The sequence below is a fragment of the Gymnoscopelus braueri genome (assembly GCF_963280865.1).
Source record: "Gymnoscopelus braueri genome assembly, chromosome: 23".
NCBI lineage: Eukaryota > Metazoa > Chordata > Actinopteri > Myctophiformes > Myctophidae > Gymnoscopelus > Gymnoscopelus braueri.
In genome coordinates, this window is record NC_137625.1 from 29586811 (window position 1) to 29611321 (window position 24511).

Here is a 24511-nt window from a genome sequence, read left to right on the forward strand (position 1 = left end):
TATTTTTTCTTCCTTTTTTTGTGAGAGTACTTCGACTCTGGCTTTTTCTGTGGCATGGATAACATCAATAAAAGAGAGGGAGAGAGAGAAAAAGAAAAAAAGAAATATACAACTTATATTACACTGTGTTATGAACAAAATATAAATCTATAACTCTATGTTATATTTACATAATCATCTTTCTCCATTTTTCAAGTTGAGATGGTAAGATATTTTTTTAAAACTTGTAATAATTACTTTGTTTCGAGCTCCACTCATGACTTTTGATTGTCTTAAATATTATTATCATCATCATCTTCATCGCTATCATTATTTTCATTGTCTTAACATCGGGGACAGACCTTGCCAGCAGGGATGATTGAAGTCTTAACCCCCCCCTCCCACCCGACCCCCCCTCTCCCACCCCTCCACCCCCACCTGCCCCTCCCCTCCCCTCTCTATGTCCCCGTAGTGGACTAATCCACATCTCCAGCATTGGGTTTCAACCACTGTGTGATGATTAACAGGGGTGGTTGAGCAGCGAGAATGACACAGAGATGCTCACTACGCAGTAAAAAAAATAAAAGAAAAAAATAATCCTCAGTGTTGATGTATCCATTTGTAACTCTTACGGGCCCATAATGGTTACATTTGTACACTCTCGGAGTCAAAAGGGAATGAAACCCTAGGCCGATTTTGTCGTTTGTTTTCCTGTACAGTTAAAACCCTACTTTTTTTTTATTATTTCGAAATATTTTCATTAAAAATGATAATAATAATTCAGCATTTTTTAAAAGAAATTCATAAAATCAAAGGAATGACAATTATTATTATAATAAAAAATTAAGAAGTAGTGAATATTTTCACTAGTTCGGGTCCCGGGTCTCGAGCTAAAACGTTTGGGAACCACTGATTATTACCCACACCCATTATTAATCGCATTAACTGCAGCTGTGTTGCTCATAGCGTACATAACATGAGCACTACCACATTTTTACCTTTTCTGCGGTCTTTAACCTTTTACAGGAAAACAAAGTACAAAAATTGGGCAGGGTTCTTCTTCGCCCCCTTTAACTTTAACACTCTTGTTATTTTACTGTGCGCGGGGCAGGGATACGGGGCCAATTAAGACGCTGTGGCGTGGATATGAGCGAGAGTAAGCGAACGACATCTATCCATAGCAGAGCGTGATTGTGAGCGTGGGGACCTGAGCGAGGCTCGTGGATCCTAGAAACACAGTGTGGAGCTAAAACAAAGCAAAAGAGCACCTCATTTTGGGAGTCACTACTGCGTGATTTATACGTTCTTGCAACGCGGTTTGTCGGGTATTGAAAAATAGCATCTGCAAGCTCACAACTTGGTATATCCGCTATTTTTGGGTGCCCGACACTGGCGCGCAAGGAAGTGTAACTCAGGCTTTAAAGGCCGTTCACAGTGAGCACTATAACTATAACTACAACTATATCATTCACCATTGTATATCTGCTGTAAATATACTGTACCTTTTGCTGCTACTGAGCTTTTGCTGTATGGCCTATGTCTTACTGCATTGGTTCTCAAAGTGGGGTCCGGGGACCCCCAGGGGACCACCAGGGGGTTCCCAGCAAAATTAGTTAATTTTGCATTCAATTCAGTTTAACCACTTGAGCCCCGATATACATTGGCTATTTGAAAATAGCCGATCTACAAGCTCACAACGTGACGCGTTGTGAGCTTGTAGATCTATTTTCAAAAGAAAATCTTGCAAAAATGAAACATTTGAACACAAATCTTGTATGGGGGGGTCCCTGGCACAAAATATTTTCCGATGGGGGTCCGCGGCCAAATACATATTAATTTAGGGGCCCTTGACATGAAATGTTTTTACTGGACCACAATGGAAACAAACCCCTGGGGCTTTTCTGTGTTATCCTTTTAGCATCACTTTTGACTGTACTACCTGTGCTGTTAATAATCTTGTTAATAAAGTATTCAATCAATCAATCTGTTACAGATCTGCCATCCACTTGACTCAGAACGACTCTTAAACCTATATTTGTATAGTTATAGTGCTAGGTGTGAACGTCGCTTTAAAAAGGTGGAACCCGGTCGTCTCACATCCACAACGCAGTGGAACATCCAGGGAAGGAACTCCGTAAACACTGTTTTTCTAGCATATATATATTTATATATTAAAAAAGAAAAAAAGTAATTATGTTCATATATCACAAAAACAAAATGTATATACAGGATTGCCTAAACTAGAATACTTCTAATGAATATATTTTATGTAGATTTTTTTGTAATTAAACATAAAAAAGGACAGCATAGGATTGTTTGGTTGTCATGATAATCTCTTCGTTTGAAGCGTGTCTGTGTGCTCTCGCGCGCGCGTGTGTGTGTGTGTGTGTGTGTGTGTATGTACATGCATGATGTGTTGTGTGTGTGTGTGTATGTGCATGGATCCTAGCCAATAATGTTTCACGGTGCGTGAGTGAGACGGCCAGGCGAGTAAACGGGAGCGGGGCTCTTTGTTCACAGAAAACAGATTCCTCGAGCGATACGACTGTCCTCCTCTTCTTCAGTCTTTTCCAAAATAAAAGAAAGCAAAAATAAAAAGCAGAAAACCTTCACATTATACATTATAAACATTACAAATAATAATAATAATAATAATAATAATGATGATTTAAAAAAATCACGTTCTTCTTTCTTTCTTTCTCTGACTGCGCAGAGTTTGAGTGCTTTTTTTTAAGAAATGGGTTTGGACATGAAAGGGGGGGCGGGGTTAAGTCTTCATAATGGGAGGGGCGTGGTGGGGTGCACGGAGCGCGTGAGAGGTGCCGTCTCCTTCACTGACAGCGCTGCTCACGGTCCTAAAGGCCGCCCACCCGCCATTTGTAGGATCAAAAACAAAAACGCAGAAAATAACAAATCAAACAGAAGAGGAACAAAATCATTTGTAAAACAAAGCAAGGTAAAATTAGTTTTTTTTTTCTTCTTCTTCTTCAAAGATCTAAATATCTAACAGCTAAATAAAGTTTAATGTTTCAGCGACCGCTGTAGTTTCGCACGGTCGTTAAAAAACCCGATAACGAGGAAAACATAAAAAATAAATTATACTGTACATAACTTACTAAAACTTAGGAAACGCTGACAATCCTTATGATTATTGTTAATAATATTATTAGACTAGAGGCAGTTTGAAGAGAGGAATACAAATAAAATACACTTTTCAAATACAAACAGAAAACACTGACTGGCTGAATTCACCTCAGCTCTGCCCACTTGGGGGAGGGGGGGGGGGGGGCACAGCAGAACGACATTTGATTGGAGGGAGCAGACAACACTGGGTGACATAATGGCAGCGATATATGCAAGTGTGTGTGTGTGTGTGTGTGTGATATGTGAGTGGGGAGCTGCCAGTGTCTCCACCGCGTGCAGTACATGAATGCGTACGTGTCGTGCATACTGTACATTGTGTATGAAATATCTGAACCCAGGGCAGTAGTGAGAGCAATCTTGATGTCTCTCTTTTATGTCTTTGTGTACATTTATAGCCCTAGTCATCATGAAAGACCCGACGGTCTTCCTCGTGACGTTAGGATGAAAGCGGGGAGGTTCAGATACGGTCGTCATATTATAGGCTCTTTTCGACCGCCAGAACGTCGCGCCGTGACACGCGTTTCACGGGTTCTGGATTTGTTTGCTACGACTCGGTTTCAGACAAGGTTCTCAGAGCCTAATTTAGGCCCTGCTTAGGAGGTGGCACTAACCCTGAACCCAGAAGTCAGAACTTCCCAAAAACATAGAAAATAGCAGATCTACAAGCTTGGGTAGATTGGCTTTTTGAATTTGTTTTTTTCTTTTAAGACATACTCCCCCCCCCGTTAGGGGTGGTTCTGGTTATAATGGAAACATAATAGAAAACCATCACAAAACTTCACAGGTTCTGTTCTGGAAGGTTCTGGGTTACCCTCCGTGGTCGAAAAGAGCCGATAGAAACAACCGAGGACAGAGGACCTTTATGGCTGGTTTACAATAATTGTGTGCGCCCGGTGTCGCAAAAAAAAAAACGCTAATAGCAGATCTACAGGCTCACAATGTATCGCGCTGCGACCAGTGGTGTGCGTCTTGTAGATCTACTATTTGCGGTGTGTGACACAACAAGCGAGTATAAATCTGGCTTTGGGAAAAGTTGTGGGTGGGGTTTAGAGGGGATTGTCTCACAACACAGTGCTGCTCCATGGCATGAGAAACTCAACGCTCCCCCCCCTAAATCTCTTGCAGGGCCGGTCCTCGCTGTCCCACCCAGAGGGTTCAGTCTTGACCGACCCATTGTAATTCTAAGGTGTGGGGGTGGGTGGGGTTGGATGGGGTGTCACAAGAAACACAGCGAAACGTACATTGCGAGGTGAAACAAAGGCTGTTCGTTCAAAACATAGACATGTCGAATATCTCTCGGGCGCTTTACACAATGAAAGAGGGTGTGGAGGGGAAAAAAAAGTCTCTTTTTCTATTATTATTCAAACTTGTAGCACGAAAACGAAACAAAAAAAACAATTCACATTCACAAGCCACTTATTGGCACCGTGTACCTGAGTGAGAACATTATAGAACCGAGAACAAACAAAACAAAGCTGTATCTTTAAAAGTGTCTTTCGATAATAAACAAACAGGTCCGCCATCGTAAAGTGTCATCGATTCAGCCTCTTGACAGGTCCGCTTTTTTCAGTTTCTTTTTTGTTTGTTTTCAAAACGTCTGCTTGTCTACAAACAGGTCTAAAAGGTTACGTTACTGTGTTTGTGTGTGGGATTCACGCGTCTTCTGTTAGCTTACTCGTGGTCGTTTGACTGCTGCTTGCTGCTTTCGCCTCTGTGTCAGGGGGTACTCGCTCTATCTCTGTGTCAGCAGTACAGTGTTCAGCGGTTCAGCTTCAGAGCTAGCTTTGTCGTTTTTTTCCTTCAGTTCCTCCCAGACTCCAGTTGGTGTAACAGTCAGTGTGAGTGACAGGTCCTGTGCTTGGGTTTGATTGGTCAAATGCTGGTGTCAGGACTCCAGTGGGAGAGGAGGGGTTTGGCTCTGCTAAAGAGTCCTGGTTGGTTGGGAGAAATTGGAGGGGGGGGTGGGGCCCATAGTGAGAATGGAATTCAGTGTGATTGGCAAAAGAGAAGTTTATCGTTTCCTGATTGGTTGCTTGGGGGTTTTTGTGGACTCGTGGAGGGGGGGGGGGAAGAGGAGGGGGGGGGGGTTCACCAGCTATGATTGGCTTGAAAGCAGGGGGAACGAACGACCCTTCCGCTCCCGCCTTACTGGTTGATACGGTTGTCATTGTCGCTTGTGTAGTCTGCCTCTTCGTCCTCGTATTCGAAGTCGTCGTACGGGTCGCCGTTGCTTTCGTCCAGCCGTATTTCCTCCTGTTTGATGATGCGTGGCTCCTCGCCCCTCAGGCCGGTCAGGTAGGAGGGTGTCTGGTGGGGGTTGGCGTTGGGCTCGGGGCTGCTGGACATGCTGGAGTGCTCCGAGGGCATCTGGGGAGAGGGCATGCCCGCCATGGATAGGGCGCCTGGGTACACCACGCCCGCCGAGGACAGGGGCATCTGGCCCTGCTGCCTGCACACACAGACACACACTCACATTAATACTAGTATACCGTAGGAACAGTTAGCAAGTCAAACTAATCAATGTAATCAATTATGAAAGATGATTGATAATCAATAGGTTAATACAATAATCAATTAATAATCAACCCCTATTTTTGGCATGTCATTATAGGCTCAAAAACCAGTTCACAACGCGTGGCATCGTGACCCAGTTGTGAACTTGTAGATCTGTCATTTATAAGCTTAAAGGGATATTTCACCCCCAAAATGACTTTTTTGTTTTTTTCTATCAATTAGTCACCCCATGGAGACTTGAATTCATGGATATTTTAAAGTTTTTGTCACTTTCCTAAGCCAATAATTGAATGACCAGCGGAACGGTAGGCAGCGGTTCAGGTAGGAGATACAAAGGAGACTCTTTGTGTCTCCTACCGGAACCGCTGCTGCCTGCTGGTAATCAAATTGTTGGCTTAGGAATGCGACAAAAACTAAAAAATATCCATGAATTTTGGGGGTAAACTATCCCTAAGTGCTAAATCGATTATTCGATTAGTCGAAAAAGTTGCAGCCCTAAAATCAGCAACGTTTTTAAACAACAAATTAAACTTTGAAAGAATAGAGTACCGAAGTCCTGACGTCACTCGTTCATCTCCTGGGTCTCCATTTCTCTATGGAGAAGAATAACATTGGGAAATCTTAGAATCGTCTCATAAGAATTGTGGTCCAAAAATAAACAAATTGTCCCGGGGCTATTTTCGGGGAGGTGGCTCTGTACCGTCTACGGTACAGAGCCACTCATATTTGATACAGTCTGTTTCTGGCGAAGATTTTATCAATTCGGCGGTGGTAGTGTTTTATCGCCATCAGTTGATCCATATGAGTTAAACCGCCGTGCTCATTTGTACATTTTTGGAACACAGTTTATATACGACGCATTACTAAACACGTCTATGGGAATTCAGAATGGGGGGAAAAAACGTGACCCAGGTAGGATGCATACAGTATATTACGTCAGACTTCGGTGCTCTATTGCCCTTGACCCATTATAACCTACTGTATGTTAAAGTAACTGATTACCACCATGTGACAGGAGTATCCGCCCCTGTCTCCTCAACTGGTTGACATAATGTTTCCTTGACCAAATCGTTCCAACATTGTGAACTGAGTCTTGTCAACCACAAACAATCACATTTAGGCTACACGTTTCCACACAGTAAAACCCTCAGTGGTAAATGGACCTAAACCCAAAGGCGGTCCCTTTGGTTCCATTTGTACGCTCACAGTTAAATTAACACTGAGAATTTTACTATGCTTTTCAACTTTTTTTTTCAAAGTTTTAGGTTTCCATAAATCACAGAATCAAAACACAAGGATTAACCGAGAAGAATGTCCATTTAATTTCCAATAATTTAGCCCAGAGAATTAAGAAAACCTACACCTTGAGATAAAACAAGTTGTGACACCGCACAGCACTTTCTACAAAATATTTACCTCGTCCTATTCCTGAATATTCCTGAAAACAAGAGAACCTGTCTCGCGCGGCTTGCTATGCTTACCCCACGCTGAAGTACTGCCTCATCTCCTGCCTGCGGTTCCTCATGATGGCCTTGTACTCGCCGATGCGCAGCTTCTTGCCGTCCACCAGGCAGGTGCGCTTGGGCCGCGGCTTGTACTTGTAGTCGGGGTACTTCTCCAGGTGCTGCTTGCTGAGGCGAGCCTGCTCCTCGTAGTACGGCTGCTTCTCCAGGTTGGTCATGGACTTCCAGCGCGAGCCTATGGAACGGATGAATTAACGAGAGAGAGAAAGGATAAGAGGGTGAGTGAGGGGCGTGCATTACAGCCACCGAGGTTGATTGACAGTAAAAGCGCAAACGTAAGTTGAGTGTGTGATGGCATGCGGGTGCACACCGGTGTTGATTTTGACAGCAAATTTTGATTCCGGTTTAGTCATATTTTAGTCATCTGAAATGTATTACTGTTAGTCTAGTTTAAGTCGACTAGATATCATAAGATTACAGTCGACTAAATCTATAGTTGATTTAGTCGACTAAAATGTATTGTGGCGGTGCCTTGATGGCGTCATAATGGCTGATTTTACACTTGGTTGCATGCTGAAAATAGCAGATCTACAAGCTCACAACGCGTCGCAGCGCGACGCGTTGTGAGCTTGTATAGATCTGCTATTTTCAGAACGCAACACCCGAGCGCAACCAAGTTTTTTGTTCTACTGGATCTCTTCTCCACTAGTCCGCCACTAACATTTGAGTCTAGTTTTTATTAGTTGATGAAATTGTCGGTATATTTAGTCTTAGTTTTAGTCATCATAACTTTAGTTTCTGTGAAAAAAAGGTAGTCGACGAACATTTTTCATCGTAGTTTTAGTCGACGAAATCAACACCGGTGCACACACCCACACATGTGCATGGATGTTAACAGTGTGGGCAAGCACGGACACAAAAACGCATAGGCCTACACTCACACATACACACGCGCGCGCACACGCTTTGATGTTTACAGTGTGGGCAGCTCAGGCACCGACACAAAACACACAAACGCAGATCAACTGAGGCTTGACTGAGGCTCGCTCATAGTAATAAGAGAGTGAGAGAGAGAGAGAGAGGGGGGGTTAATGAAGAGAAGAATACAGATGACAGGCATCCATCTAAACTAAGGAGGATGCCACTTAACCTGCTGCCATGGCTCTCTGTCTTCACCTCCCTCCGTTTACCCTGAGAAATCTATGTGTAGAAATCAAATCTGGTCTGTGTGTGTGTGAGTGTGCGCGCGCGCTCATGCACGCCTTCCCACATGCGCTTCATATCTGGTCTGAATTTACACACTGACTACTGTATGTTTAATGGGTAAAAGCTGTCAGCGCTTGGCTCTACTCTCTCCCTCTCTTCACTCCGCTACCAGATCCTTCTGTTAACAATCCAGAGAGAGAGAGAGAGAGAGAGAGAGAAAGAGAGGGAGAGAGAGAGGGAGCAGTAAACGCTCAATTTATACTTAGTTGCGCGGTTGTCGCACTGCCAAAAATGTCCAATCTACAAGCTCACAACGCATTGCGTCGTGAAAGCGTTGTGCGCTTTTAGATCTGCTATTTTAGGCACACGACAATTGCACGCGACTATAAAGTATAAAGCAGGCACAAGGAGATAGAGCAAAAGAGAGAGAGAGAGAGAGAGAGCGCACGGAGGCTTATTAAAACCAGATTTCGCTGTGTTATAAAACGCTTAGGAGCTCTTTAAAATGTCAAGGGCGATCCCGGCGGTCGGGGGGGGGGGGGGGGGGTTGAGAAATGTCAGACGGGCCTCTCACTGCTTGTTTAATGCATAATGAATTATATCATCATTGTCAGAGACACACTCTCCCCAGCTGTTCATTAACAAGCTGCTTGTAAGGAAACCTGTGTGTGTGTGTGTGTGTGTGTGTGTGTGTGTGTGTGTGTGTGTGTGTGTGTGTGTGTGTGTGTGTGTGTGTGTGTGTGTGTGTGTGTGTGTGTGTGTGTGTGTGTGTGTGTGTGTGTGTGTGTGTGTGTGTGCGTGCATACAGTACATATGAAAGGAAATCTATATGTGTGCTTGCGTGTGGGGGAGCAGTGTGTTTGGGACATGCACGTATCGTACACGTACGTATGTACGTACAGGCAATGTCTTCTCGTTCGCTCATTAAAAAGGTTGCGTGTTTGGGTGGAGGGGAGGGTGGAACTGCTCTTTCAGTCTGACTGTAAAGAGGTGTGTGTGTGAGAGAGAGAGAGAGCAAGAGAGACAAAATGATGGGGATGTCGCGGTGTGAGGAACATGGCCACACACAGGCATATTCAAAGAAGCATATACACAAACACACACACACACATTATATATGTGTATATATATATATATATATATATATATATATATATATACACACACACACACACATACAGAGTATGCATACACACAGACACACACACAACGCATGTATAATTTTCATTGAGTGGGAGAGATCATGCATTGTGCACGAGGACAGCTGGCAGAGCAGTGACACGCCGTGACTCCGTATGTCTCTGTTCTCCATTCTTCTGCTTCACGCTCTTTCTCTGCATGGGCAGAGAGGGGAAGTGTGCATGCACGCGTGCATGCATGTGTGTGTGCGCGTGCACGTGTGCGTGCGTGCGTCCCCTCACCGAGGATCTTGCTGATGTTGGAGTTGTGCATGTCAGGGAAGGCCTGGAGGATCTTCCTCCTCTCATCCTTGGCCCACACCATGAAGGCGTTCATGGGGCGCTTGATGTGCGGCTCCGCGTTGCCGCGACCCCGCGCCTCCCGGAACATTCTGGAGTCTGACACGCTGGGGGAGCCTGCTGAGAGGGGAGGAGAGCAGAGGGGAGAGATTCAACACCCAACACACGCACACACCTGGAACCAGCGTTGATTTCGTCGACTATTGTTTTCACTGACGAAAACTAAATAAAAACGAAATAAAAACTAAGCTATGATGACTGAAACTATGACTAAATATACTGACAATTTCGTCAACAAATAAAAACTACACTAACATGTTAGGGAGGGGCTAGTAAAGAAGAGATCCAGTCCGTGCAGGTGTCAGAGGCCGAAAATAGCTGATCTACAAGCCCACAACGCGCTTGTAGATCTGCTATTTTCAGCCGGCCCAAAAATTATTTTAGTCAACTAAATCAACTGTAGATTTAGTCGACTAAAATCTTATGATATTTAGTCGACTAAAACTAGACTAAAACTAAAACAATTCAGATGACTAAAATATGACTAAATTAAACAGAATTGTATTCAAAATACTATGACTAAATCAAAATGTGCTGTCAAAATCAGCACTGCACACCTGGAACCTTCACTGATTCAGCTACAGAAAAAGAAAAACAGCAATTCATCATCGATACAAGTGCATTTGGTGCAAACAGAAATTCAATGAAATACGAGCGTGTGTACGCGTGTGTATGTTGTACGCTTCAGTGTTGCGTGTTCTTACCGTCAGAGTCTCCGCTCATGGTGAAGTCCAGCATGGCGTGACTAAACTTGTCCTCTGCCTGCTGCTTTAGTTGCTGGCTCAGGCTCTCCAAGGCTGCCTTGTCCTGGATCGACACACACATACACACACACACACACACACACACACACGCACACGCACACGCACACACAAGCCCATCAGTGAATTAATTAATGAATCTCTGCAGGCTGCAGCACAATCGAACATAGAATCATTCTACATTCTATTCTGTAGAACGTACATCACATACTGTATGATGTCAACAGATTTGTATTCTGTTCCTATCTAGACATTTCTAGACATTTTCTAGTAGCAGTAACTCCATTGATCCCTCAGAAAAGCGGACCGTGTTTCAGTGCTGCGTTGGACAGTTAACAGCCTGTCTGAATGTCGGTCGGTGGAAACGTTTCTGTTGCAGTGGTGTAAAGTAACTAAGTATAAATACTCAAGTACTGTACTTGAGTACAATTTTGAGGTATTTCTACTTTACTTGAGTATTTCCAATTTCCTATACTTTCACTTCTACTCAGAGGCAAATATTATATTTTTACTCCACTACAATTATTTGAAAACTTGAGTTACTAGTTACTTTGTAGATTTTGATTATTATTACAAAACATACAACCACTTCAGCCCTATATACCCCCATATACAGCCCTATATACAATGAGCTTGTAGATCGGCTATTTTCAAAAGATTTGTATACATTTTAAAACTGGGAAATGGGACATTCTGCATAATGAGTACTTTTACTTTTGGTACTTTAAGTACATTTTGATGCCAACACTTTTGTACTTTTACTCAAGTACATTTTGAATTCTGGACTTTTACATGTAACGGAGTATTTCTATTTTTGCAGTATTGATACTTTTACTCAAGTAAAACAAATTGAGTACTTTTTCGACCACTGAACAGTAGTAGCGTTGGATGCTTGCACGCTTGCCACTCGCATCCAAATGTGAGTGTTTGCATGTGTAAAGGTTGTCGTTTACAACCACTGTTTGATGTTTGGATGTTGACTGTTGACTGTGTGTGTGTGTGTGTGTGTGTGTGTGTGTGTGTGTGTGTGTGTGTGTGTGTGGTGGTTATACTCCTGGCAGCCACCTGCATGAGTGGAGTGTTGCGGGGCTCGCCTCTCTTGGCGCGAGCCCCGAGGGTCGACACATTAGAGAGAGAGAGAGAGGGAGAGAGCGAGGGAGGGAGCGCCGGTGCAGAGGGACGAGAGTGAGGCCACGCCGCACGGCCCCCTGGGTATTTATTACAGCCAATAAAAGGCTGATTTACTGTGCATTTACATGCTTAATGCAAGCAGCCGGCGCACTCGGTACTAGAGACCGTCTGCCGTTATGCACACGCACGCACACACACACACGCACACGCACACACACGCACACACATACGCACACACACACTCCCCGACTGCACCAGAGCTGGCATTTTACATTTTAATTATACGATTAGGAACGGTTCCCAAAACACTGTTGTCTTTCAAAAACAACCTTCCAAAAAGTGCTCTCTCCCATTTCCGCGCGACCCCGACCCCGCTAGCTAGCCGGCTGGATGGAGCCGCAGCGTGCTAATGAAATGCATTTCCTCCTGTTTTTAGTCCAATGGAATCTTAATCGCTGGGCGGTGATCATTTTTTTACCTCAATTGGAATAAATAACAGTTAAAAGAGATTTGGGCAGAGGTGGAAAGTAACTAAGTACATTTACTTATGTACTGTACTTATAAGTAAAATTTTGAGGTATTTGTACTTTACTTGAGTATTCCCAATTTCCAATACTTTTTCTTCTACTGTGCTACATTTCGGATCCAAATATTGTACTTTTACTCCACTACATTTATTTTTGAAATGTACATTCTGCATAATGAGTACTTTCTATTTTGAAATGGGGGTTGGTGGCCAAATATACATATAATTTTGGAGAACCACTGATATAGCAACATACTGTAGGTTTAAAAAAAAAACTGTTATAGGATTTAGAAGACATTGGTAGAATCGGCGTCAGGTCTTAATGGGTTAAATCCAATTGGAAAATTATCTCACCACATTCTTTTCAGAAAATATTCACTGATTAGACTGTATATATATAAATATATATTTTTGTTATATATGAGATGGACGGGCAGAGAGAGACAGAGAGGGTGACAGCATAGTGTGACACTAAGCCTTGGAATGGTACACGGCGAAAAGTGGATTGAGTGCCAGACGACAGAGAGCCAAGACGCAAAGTAGTGACACAACTAATCCTTTTGAGTCCGTCAGAAATGACGCCATTTCTATGTGGAACCATAGAAACCATACCGGGTTAACAGTGCGCGTAACACAAAGCGATGGGCAAAGGGGTGGAGATGGCGCTTTAGTTCCAAGTGGGCCGACCTGACGCACGGCTTCATGTCTGCTTTGAACAAACGTTTGCAGAGGATGAGTGACATTCATCTGACACAGGCCTTTAGACTATAGTGGTTCTCAACCTTTTCAATTCTTTTGTATATTAATGTTATATTATCATTCAAATCTCAGTGTTTTGGCAATTATTTGGGGGCCCCACTTGCAATACCCTCGCGGCCCACAGGCTGAGAACCACTGCTTAGACCAGTGTCACGTGCACAGTGCAATGGAATTATTGCTCTCTTTAAATGTAGCTCGTAAGAGATTTGGTTCAAATATAAAGTGCGTTGTTTATTTTAGGTTTGTAGCCTGTGTGGCTTCAGCTCAGATCAACCCCTGTATTTTAATGCTATGCTCTACCTGTCACTATAAAGGTTTTGTAGTGTAAACACAGTCATTTCACCCTTCTTATAAAACGAAAAAGCATTATTTTACACTTTGGCTATAGAAAAATAGCAGATATACAAGCTCATAGCGCGGCACAGAGTGCCGCGCTACGAGCTTGTAGATCTGCTATTTATGAAAAATCGTGAACATGTGTGCAAATCTTTGAATATATATTCTTTTAAAGCAAACATTTTTAACTCAAATCTTTGCTTCTGGGGGTCCCTGGAACAACATATTTTGAGATGGGGGTCCACGGCCAAATAGGTATAATTCTGGGGGATTGAGCACCACTGATATAGAAACATAGGTTTTTCAGAAAAGAGTCGTATTACACACAGTCTCTAGGTGTCCATCCATGTAAAACTCTGAGCGTGTACAAAATGTTTGGTTACATGTGTACACGCTCAGGGTAAAATTAACACAGAGGATTTGACTGTGTACAGCAGGTCTGAAATCCATCAGACAGCGAGAGAATGAGAGAGAAAATACAGAGGAAGGGAAAGAGCTGTTGAATGTCAGCGGTGCAGATGCTTCAAGCGCGCTGCTGGTGTGTGTGTGTGTGTGTGTGTGTGTGTGTGTGTGCGCGTGTGCGTGTGCGTGTGCGTTTCTGTGTGTGTGCGCATGCACGCCAGCTGACTCCGAGTGTGTTTAACAAATAACCACAATTTAGCCACGCTGCTGAGGAGCCGGGGCCGTCACTTCACATTACTGTCTACTCAACGCTGCGCTCCGCTACACACACACACACACACACACACACACACTCACAGCCCCGCAGCGCGCCTCACAGACACACTCATTGCCTCTGAAGCGCCTCTGGTTTTTACCTTATCTAGCCCCGTTTAGTTTCAACACATTTCACTGAGCACATTGTGCAGTGATTCGCCTCCTACATAGCGGGGTGAGGCATGGCGTGTGGCAAGACAAATTAACACATGGTGACAATAACAGCGTGGAGCGCGGGGTGACATTTAGGCCCATTATGTGCGCATCTGTGTTGGATTTGAGACTGTTTGCGATTGTCTGTTCTTTTTTTTTTTTTTAAGATTGATGTTGTTGACGTCTTTAACATTTGTTTGACTTCTATTTCCGCTCCTGTATTTTCTCAACAATGTAATTTGAAGAAAAATAAGGTTCCTTTTTTTCCTGTTGAAATTGTTGTATTCTATATCCTCTAATCTCACAGTAATGCATCGCAAAATTACTATAGTAGGTTCAAATTATTATTATTATTTATTAATTAAGCATAATTAGTTACTAGGACTACTTATACAATATTTCATCACAATAAAGTCTGCTGATGAGGCTGTTACACTGTCATTGTTAACCTACAGTAGTAATGGAACACTTAACTCTGAAGTACAGTAATCTGATTAGAAAGAGATCGTTAACTATGATCCATTACAGTTATCGTCTCATTTTCTTTTTTTAAACGTACCTAATCGCACACGAGATCATCTAAATTAACTCATTTGTTGTAAGGGCGCAGTTATGATTTGCCCTGAATTTGTGCGTTCGATACAGCTCTGCCTCAACACTGTTGAATAAATGTTGACAATAAAGTGGGTCTAATGGTGTGTTCGCACCGGACGCAGAGTGGATTTGTGCCTCGATCGCTTCACTCATACGTTAGTGTATTTGCATTTCACGCACATTTTTGCGATCAAACTGTGTCACTTGTGTGAATACTTCAGTGACTGAAGTTTTGCTTTATCCGGATGGAGGTGTTGCTCTGTAAGTCAGTATTTCTCAACCAGTGGTCCTTGAAGGGGTTCCAGCTGGTTCCCAGCTAAATGATGGAGAGTTGGTAACCAAATGGACCCTTACAGATCTTTAACTCTTGAGAGTGTAAAATGAAACCAAAGGGACCCTTACGGGTCCATTTGGTTTCATTGTACGCTCTCTAGAGTTAAATTATTGTTAAACATCTGCATTTGCTCAATTAAATAATTTTTATTTTGATCAATGTTTGCCTGTTGTCTCTCCTATGGTACCAACATCAATTGTGGACAAAATCGTATCCAACGGCAACAAAATATTCTACGTTTTTGGTCTGAGAGGCTAAATCTCATCAAACGGTGGTTCCGCGGCTCAAATGCCGAATAAATAATGGACCTTGATGTGAAAAGGGTTGAAAACCACTGATGTAAGTCGGAGGTAGGTGTGGCTCTTACCTTGTCGGAGCATCCGTTGTTCAGGCTGAGGTTGCTGACCGCCGCCACCTTGGCGTCCAGGACCTGTTGTTCTCTCTTCAGCTGCTCCTTCATCTGCCGCGCCTCGGCGAACGCCTTGGTCACCGCCTCGTGGTCGTTCAGGTAGGACCCCGAGGACAGAGAGTTCAACAGGTCTACAGGGACAGACAGACAGGGAGACAAAATACAATTGGTTTGGTTTGTATTTATTTATTTAAAATGCAGCAGGATTTACATTTTTGTAAAGAATAGAATAAAACAATACAGAATACAATTTGTGTAAACATCCACAGTCCACCTTTGAGAGTGTACGGAATTGTGTGTGTGTGTGTGTGTGTGTGCGCGTGTGTGTGTGCGTGTGTGTGTGTGTGTGTGTGTGTGTGTGCGTCTGAATACATCTTCTCCTGTACTGTGAGGTAAAGGCATACGCTGCATTTGTCTGTCTCATATGTATAACTGTCTCTCTTTATGAGTGCTTGCCTCTCTGTGTATCTGTCCCTCTCTGATATTTCTGTCTCTCCCATCTGTTTCTCTGTCTCTCTCTGTGGGTCTCTCATGCACACACGCGCGCACACACAAGCACATGCGCATACACACACACACACACACACACACACACACACACACACACACACACAGAGACAACTTGACTTGTAGTCTGTGTGACTCAGTGTGTGTGCCTCTAGCGAGCCCAATTTCAAACTGCCCTGGCCTCTTCTGTGGGAGAGGAGATATTAGACTGTACACACGCACGAACACGCAGTGGTGGAAAGTAACTAAGTACATTTACTTAAGTACTGTACTTAAGTTCAATTTTGAGGTATTTGTACTTTACTTGAGTGTTTACAATTGCCAATACTTGTACTTTTACTCCACTACAATTATTTTAAAACTTTAGTTACTTTTCAGATATACATTATGATATTCTGAAACATACATTAACCACTTTAGCAGTGTTTTATACATTGGCTATTTTCAAACATCCTATTACTTTTACTTTTGGTACTTTAAGTATATTTTGATGCCAATACTTTTGTACTTTTACTCAAGTATACACTGTATTGTACTGTAATGAACACAGGCCTTTTACTTGTATTTCTACATTTCTACATAGCTGAGTACTTTTTCCACCACTGCACCATGTCACCACAATTAAAAAGCCGCTCGCTGGAAATAAAACTTCCAATCCTTAAAATCTCTGTTTTGATTCCTTTAAAAAGATCCACTTTTGAATTTGTCTGCTCACAAAGCTGTACCCCTGACAATCTGAAATGATTTTACACACACACACACACACACACACACACACACACACACACACACACACACACACACACACACACACACACACACACACACACACACACACACACACACACACACACACTAAAGCCTCTCAGCCTTCTCTTCTTTTCCATTTGAAAGCTTGTGCAGTTCTTTGAAGAGGAGCAGACAGATGACTCTTATTATGGCTAAAACGTCCCGCTAATTTGCCCCGACCGCAAACATGTGCCCCCATGGTGCGGCGCGGACCCCCGGCTCACATCCCACTGTTCCTCCTCGCTGCCTGCCTATTATCTGTATTATATACACATCTTAGCGGTCGATGGAGCATCACTGGCATCTGTGTGTGTGTATGAGTGCATGCGCGCACACCAGTGGTGGAAAGTAACTAAGTACATTTACTCAAGTACAATTTTGAGTTTTTTTTTTGTTTTACTTTACTGGAGTATTTCCAATTTTCAGTACTTTTACTTTTACTCCACTGCATCTCAGAGGAAAATATTATACTTTTACTCCACTACAATTATTTGAAAACTTTATTTACTAGTTACTTTGTAGATTTTGATTATTATTACAAACCATACATTAACCTCTTCAGCCCTATATACATTTCAGCCATTTGAAAATAGCAGATCTACAAGCTCACAATGCGTCGCGATGCGACACATTGTGAGCTTGTAGATCGGCTATTTTTATATATTTGAAAACTTGTGAAATGGGACCTTATGCATAATGAGTACTTTCTACTTTTGGTACTTTAAGTACATTTTGATACCAATACTTTCGTACTTATACTCAAGTCATTTTTTCAGTATTTCTACATTGCCGTATTGATACTTTTACTTAAGTAAAACATTTGAGTACTTTTTCCACCACTGGCGCACATACGCACACACGCACACACACACACACATTTGATATGTGTACACTCTCAGTTACAAATGGATAAATGAACATGGGGAGTTGACTGTACTGTATATGCGTGCTTTTGAATTGTGTGTGTGTGTGTGTGTGTGTCCTAATATCAGCTCCCTTTATAAATTGGGGTTAGCTCTTAACAAAGAGCCGCTCCTGGCTTATGGGGGTCTTTATCTGCGCTAATCCGTAGCGCTAATGCCGCGGCAGGCCAGATTACCAGCTTCAGATTGGTAACGACAGCGCCCTGAACTCTTTCAGAAGTCATAACCCACAAAATCTGCGACATGAGAGAGCGGGGGGGGGGGGGGGCTTTGGTGGGAGGGGGGGGGGGTGGTTGAGAGAGGGCAGAGACCGACACACTATAGCAGTCAATTCTACTGAGGGAGCTCAAAAGAGAGAGAAATCGAGGTATTTTTGTGTCAGTGTGACTGTGGGCGTGCGTGTGTATGTTTGGCTTCTAACCCTTCGCTCTCCTACACTGTCACTGATGTAGAAAAGTCAGTGTGACCCAGATAGGTGTGTGTGTGTGTGTGTGTGTGTGTGTGTGCACGTGTACGTGTGTGCACGCGTACTGAATGCTGCTGTCTAAAACCTCGGAGTGGACACGCAATTCTCAGAGGAAACAAAAGCATACAGTCAAGCCCACTAGACGTCGGCAGGAAGGACACAGGATACTATAGGCAGACAGAGTCTGTCTGACGCTGTTGAGACGTCAGAGGCACTGACAGCCTCTTAGCTCAGGTTTATGATGGATGGATGGGTGGATGGGTGGGTTCTGCCGAAGTCTGAAGACTCACCTCTTCAGACTCCACCTCAGCCCGTAGCACTTGCCCTAGCCTTGACGACCTTGCAGGCTTATGCAAAGGCTAAAATGTAACTTAGGTAGCATGTTATGTAGACAAGATGCCAGGTCATTGTTGACCTGGCATCCTATAGTGTGTATAGTTTAAATGTACAGGCTGATGATAGGTTCTTGGTTTACTTATGTATTACTTATTTACTTTATCATTAGATGACTATTTCTATGCATTTGATGCATTGTCTTGTGTTGTCCTTGCTTACTGTAAATCGCTCTGGATTGTAAGTGTGGATTAAAATGCCTAAATTATAAATTGTAAATTGTGGGTGGGTTTATGGATGGAGTGGTGTGTGGAATAAGAGGAAGATAAATTGATTTATGGGGGGGGGGACTGATACGTTGAGTGTGTGCGTGTGTGGCAGAGAACTTTAACACCCTGCAACATGCACCCGCGCGCACACACACACACACACACACACACACACACACACACACACACCCACCCCTTGAGTCCAAATAGGGCTGGTATTCTAGGGACTGAGTAAAGCCAGCACTTGCAGATGCGAACCTTACCAAACTTACAACACAAATGGGAATCGAATGGCGCCCGCCAAACACCACACAAACACATAACACATGTTTCTACAGAAGGATCGCACACAAACTTTATGCGTCCTAATCCATTTTTCAGAACAAAAAACATCTGGGGCCACAACGTTTGCTAATCTGATATTAAATCCTCAGATTTGTTGAAAAACACTGAGATTAGCCAAGGAGTCTGAAAAATGGCTGACTGCCTGCTGTATGGGAGGAGGGAGGGGGTGGGATTGTGTGTGTGTGTGTGTGTGCCTTTGTGTGTGTACGTGTCTTTCCACGAGAGTGTGTATAAACGTGTGTGTGTGTTTGTGTCATTGTGTCATTAATGCCGGTTGTTCGTGGTCTCCTGGTAGATATAAGAGGCTTGTCTAATCTCATCGCTGATACCTTCTGTCTGTCATGCACTCCCTTCTTTTATTATCCCCCCACTCCCTGCTCAGGAGGCAAAAGAAATGCGCTAATCTCTCTCTCTCTCTCTCTCTCTCTCTCTCTCTCTCTCTCTCTCTCTCTCTCTCTCTCTCTCTCTCTCTCTCTCTCTCTCTCTCTCTCTCTCTCTCTCTCTCTCTCTCTCTCTCTCTCTCTCTCTCAAATAGTGACTCATTTCTGTCATGTCTGTCTATGATTGCTGCCACCATGTTGACAATGGCGCCTATGAATAAAAATCATCTTCTTGTAATTACCACCAACAGAGCGGTAACTGTTGCCGTCCCTCATAATAAGACGCATGATGTCACATGTGCTGTGTGTGTGTGTGTGTGTGTGTGTGTGTGTGTGTGTGTGTGTGTGTGTGTGTGTGTGTGTACGACTTGGGAACTCTTGTTCTTTTCTTTTTTTTACATGTGTAAATTGTGTGATCTTCTGTGTTCATGTGAATGATTGTGTATCCTGTGGGAGAGTTTTAAGTATTATTTTGCATTTGTGTGTCTGTGTGTGTGTGTGTGCGTGCGTGTAAGTGTTGGATGCACGTCGTGCATGTACGTGCATAGTGTTGCTGTCAGGCAGAAACCATGTATGTCCATATTTGTATTTTTTTTCTGGTTTTTAATGAATGCCCTACTTGAAAATGGAGTTGCTCAAAAGCACTGAAAAAAGCAGAAGCTTGTGACGCGTTGTGAGCTTGTAGATTGGCTTTTTTCCCAATTTTTGAAAACTTTTGAAAGTGGAAGAGAAAGTGTGTGTGGTGGTTTTATAAATATTGAACTAATGAAAAGTATTAAAGGAATAGTTCACCCAAAAAATTACTTATTTTCTATCAATTATCACACCCCATGTTTTTTTGTTTTTGACGCATTCCTCAGCCAATAATTTGATGACCGGGTGTATTTCCGGTAGGAGACTCATAAGAGGCTCCTTTGAGTCTCCTACTGTACCTGATACATTAGCATCTTTCCGGCGGTAATCAAATGATTGCCTTAGGAATGCGACAAAAACAAAAAAATCTCCATGAATTCAATGCTTCATGGGGTGAGTAATTGACAGAGCTTGTGACTAAATAATAACTACGTTGGACCCATTGGAAAAAATTTTCTTCCATTTCCTAAAAAGTAGCATTTCTGGACATACAGTATAAGGTTTCCACCTGACAGCGAAGTGCTTGTTGTGAGAGAGTACGGTGTGTCCGGTCGTTTCCACGTACCTATGGAGCTGATTCTGGAGGGAGGTCCTCCGATGCTGCAGGGGGCAGCGCTGTACTTCATGGAGTGGCCCAGCTTGGACGCGGCCGCCGAGCTGACAGGGACCTGTGGGGAAGTCGGAGGGGAGTTGGGTGACTTGCTCTCGGGGTACCTAGTCTTGGCCGACAGGTTCAGAGGCTGAGCAGCACCCTCACTGTCCTGCTGAAAAACCAAAACAGCACACAGGTTCCCACCTGCCGTGACCACCGGGGACATTTGGACACCACCTGACCCTCCCCCACCCCACTCCACTCGGAACCCCCGAGAGAACCAGTCGCAATGCTTTGACTGGGGAACAAACAAAGAAAAAGCAAAAACCAAAAGCAGTGGTGGAAAGTAACTAAGTACATGTACTCAAGTACTGTACTTAAGGACAATTTTGAGTTTAAATTTTACTTGAGTATTTCCAATTTCAAATACTTTAACTGCTACTCCACTACATCTCGGATTTTACTCCACTACATTTATTTGAACACTTTAGTTACTAGTTACTTTGTAGATTTGGATTATTATTACAAGACATACAGTGACCACTTCAGCCCTATATCGACCATTTGAAAATAGCCGATATACATGCGACGCATTGGCGATGCGACGCATTGTGAGCTTGTAGATCTGCTATTTTCAAACGATTTTTATACATTTGAAAACTGGTAATGGGACACTCTGCATAATGAGTACTTTTACTTTTGGTACTTTGAGTACATTTTGATGCCAATACTTTTGCACTTTTACGCAAGTATATTTTGAATTCCGGACTTTCACTTGTAACGGAGTATTTATACATTGCAGTATTGATACTTATACTTAAGTAAAACATTTGAGTACCTTTTTCCACCACTGCAATGAATCAAACGGAACCGCTGCCCTCATGCGCAGCGATCCACGTTAAACCAAACCCACACGTGCGACAACATGCCACCAAACGCCATGATTCCACAAACCGCTCGGCGCAAGCAATGAAGAACAGAGAGAGTGGGGGAAAACAAATGACATCCACAACCGTGCTATACAAAGCATGTGTCAAAGGGATGGCGGGGGGCCCATGCAGCCCCCCGAGGACGGGCCGTTTCACACACACACACACACACACACACACACACACACACACACACACACACACACACACACACACACACACACACACACACACACACACACACACACACACACACACACACACACACGCATGTGCACACTCCACAGTGAAGGTCATGCACATTCCGAAAGATACATGCACACGAGCGCAAGCCTGTTCCCGCGGCATGCTTCAAACGCAGAGGTCAGTCCACGGGGGCTACAAGCAAGACACTTCAACATGGAGGTCGACGAAACGTCTCGGAAATGTTTCCCTGTAGGAGCCACTTTACTTCATGGTCATGGAGTAGAGAATGCTACACTTTACTGTACACACACACACACACGCTCTGCTCACTCAATAGAGCTCTCGTGAAAGGTTGTCTTTTCAGTGTCTACGTTCACGTCATTGACAATAGGCTTCCTGTATATTTTCTATACACTGTGTTCCATAATATCCACCAAAAGGAACCACTTAATCAGAAGATTGAAATGCCCAGCGACAGCGTCAACAACAACAGCAATGGATGCAGACCGGCCGTGTGTGTGTGTGCGTGTGTGTGTGTGTGTGTGTGTGTGTGTGTGTGTGTGTGTGTGTGTGTGCGTGTGCGTGGGTGCGTGTGCGTGTGCGTGCGTGTGTCTGTATAACCATACTTGTGAGGTATATAAGTTTAGTGGAATTTCAGACATAGACATTTGCAAGGACAATTTTCAAGTTTTTATGGTTAAAAAAATACTTTTTCCGAGTTAGGCTTACAAAAAGATGTCAGGGTGGTATTAGAGTTAGGATTAGGCGTTTAGGTTTAGGGGTTAAGATTAGAGTTATGCCCGAATTATACTTAGTTACTACTACTAATAAATAGAAGATCGACAAGCTCACAACATTTTGTGCAAACGGCGCGTATGAGAGCTTGTATGTGAGCTTGTATGTGAGCTTGTACTGTAGATCTGTCCTTATTTCCAATGCGTTAGGGTTACAAAATGGCAAAAGAAATTGTAAAAAAGGATTCTATAAGATTCGTGTTTGATAAAATGTTGACGTCATCACGAGTAGGCCACATCAATCTGGGAACCCATTCATTAAAAAGAAGGGGGGGGAACTCCTCGGTTTGGCTCCTCCCCTTTCTTAGTCCACGCCCTCCCGGGTGCTTCTGTGTTTATTCCTACCAACAACAATGTTTATAGGCCTGTCACAATTATCACATAATCGTCTAATTGCAATTATCGTCATAATCGCTTCCATGTTGAAAAATGTTTGTTTTCAAACATTTTCAAAAAGTTGTGGAAATATCAGATCTACAAGCTCATATTTGAGTCTATTTTTGCGTCAATACAGTATGTGTGCGTGAGTATTTGTGTGTAGGGGCAGGGTCGTTTTGCCGTCACGTCTCCTAAACGAATCACCATGTGGACCAGCCGCACGACACCGCTATCGTCCGCTGTTATCGCGTTAATCGTCATGGAAACATTCCCCCCCCCCCCGCTGATGACCTAATCCAATCACGGGGAGCGGTTGGGGGGGGGGTCACATGACAAGAACAAGGAATTAGTTCACAGAGGGGCCAGATGCACACAGAGCACTTTGTGTAATTAAAACGCTGGCAATTAACAGACCAACACAACACGGGGGGCAGCGGCCTCACCGCAACAGCCAATCAAAAATGCGTCGTGAGCTTGTAGATCTGCATCTTTCTTTGTATTTATTTATATATTTACCCACAATGACATTTCCATGATAGGTTGGTCTGTTAAAATGTGGTTAAAACGGCAAACACCCTACAAAAGACATTTAACATGTCCTAAAGCCATTTAAGCAAAATACGTAGGCATGACTGATGACCATTAGAATTACAGATTTAATACATTTCAAAATACTACTCGACGCCTACAAGGCCCCCCGACAACCAACACAAAGAGTCTCCATTGAGTTTTCTACCGGAGACTTCAAGGCTCCACGGGGTGAGTAATTGATAGAAAATAAGTCATGTTTTGGGTGAACTATCCCTTTAAGGTTCAGACCTTCAGTTCACTCACAAACACCACAACACGCACGCACGCGCGCACGTACACACACACACAGATTCAAAAGCACACATAATACACAGTAAAGTCCTCACTGTTCCTTTTTTTAATTAACTATATCCAAACATCCATCCAGTAGGTCTAATCATTAGTTTAATTGCTGTTTAGTCAGAGTGGAATCTGACACTGGGATCAAAAGAATGTGTGTGTGTGTGTGTGTGTGTGTGTGTGTGTGTGTGTGTGTGTGTGTGTGTGTGTGTGTGTGTGTGTGTGTGTGTGTGTGTGTGTGTGTGTGTGTGTGTGTGTGTGGTATATCCACTCATTAAGGGGGACTTTCCCTGATTTGCTCATCTTGAGTCATACTAAGCCTTGTGAGCCCCTCACAACTCAATTAAGCTCTTCCAATTAAGCCCATACATGTGCGTATGAGTGTGTGTGTGTCTGTGCACGTATGTGCGTGTGCACGAGCGAGCGAGCGTGCGTGCGTGCGAGAGACGAGGCCTAACCGGATTGTCCTTCATTAGGGGGGTCTTTCTAAATAGACGGGGACCCCCCAAAGATGCCTTCACAGAGACAATGGGCCCCCGAGAAGACGAGGAAG

At 43.4% G+C, this 24511-nt stretch overlaps 1 protein-coding gene across 1 annotated transcript in view; it reads right to left on the reverse strand.

Moving 5' to 3' along the window:
* Positions 1 to 442: 442 nt before the first annotated feature.
* Positions 443 to 24511, reverse strand: part of LOC308080008 (transcription factor SOX-5-like) — a 27698-nt gene continuing 3629 nt past the window's right edge. The window contains exons 2-7 of the mRNA XM_080421693.1: positions 20775 to 20973; positions 15523 to 15695; positions 10549 to 10651; positions 9728 to 9901; positions 7119 to 7335; positions 443 to 5572 (exon numbers count right to left, since the gene is read on the reverse strand). Of these exons, the coding sequence (XP_080277819.1) occupies positions 5269 to 5572; positions 7119 to 7335; positions 9728 to 9901; positions 10549 to 10651; positions 15523 to 15695; positions 20775 to 20973 (1170 nt within the window). The 3' untranslated portion in view covers positions 443 to 5268. The remainder of the gene's footprint in view (positions 5573 to 7118; positions 7336 to 9727; positions 9902 to 10548; positions 10652 to 15522; positions 15696 to 20774; positions 20974 to 24511) is intronic.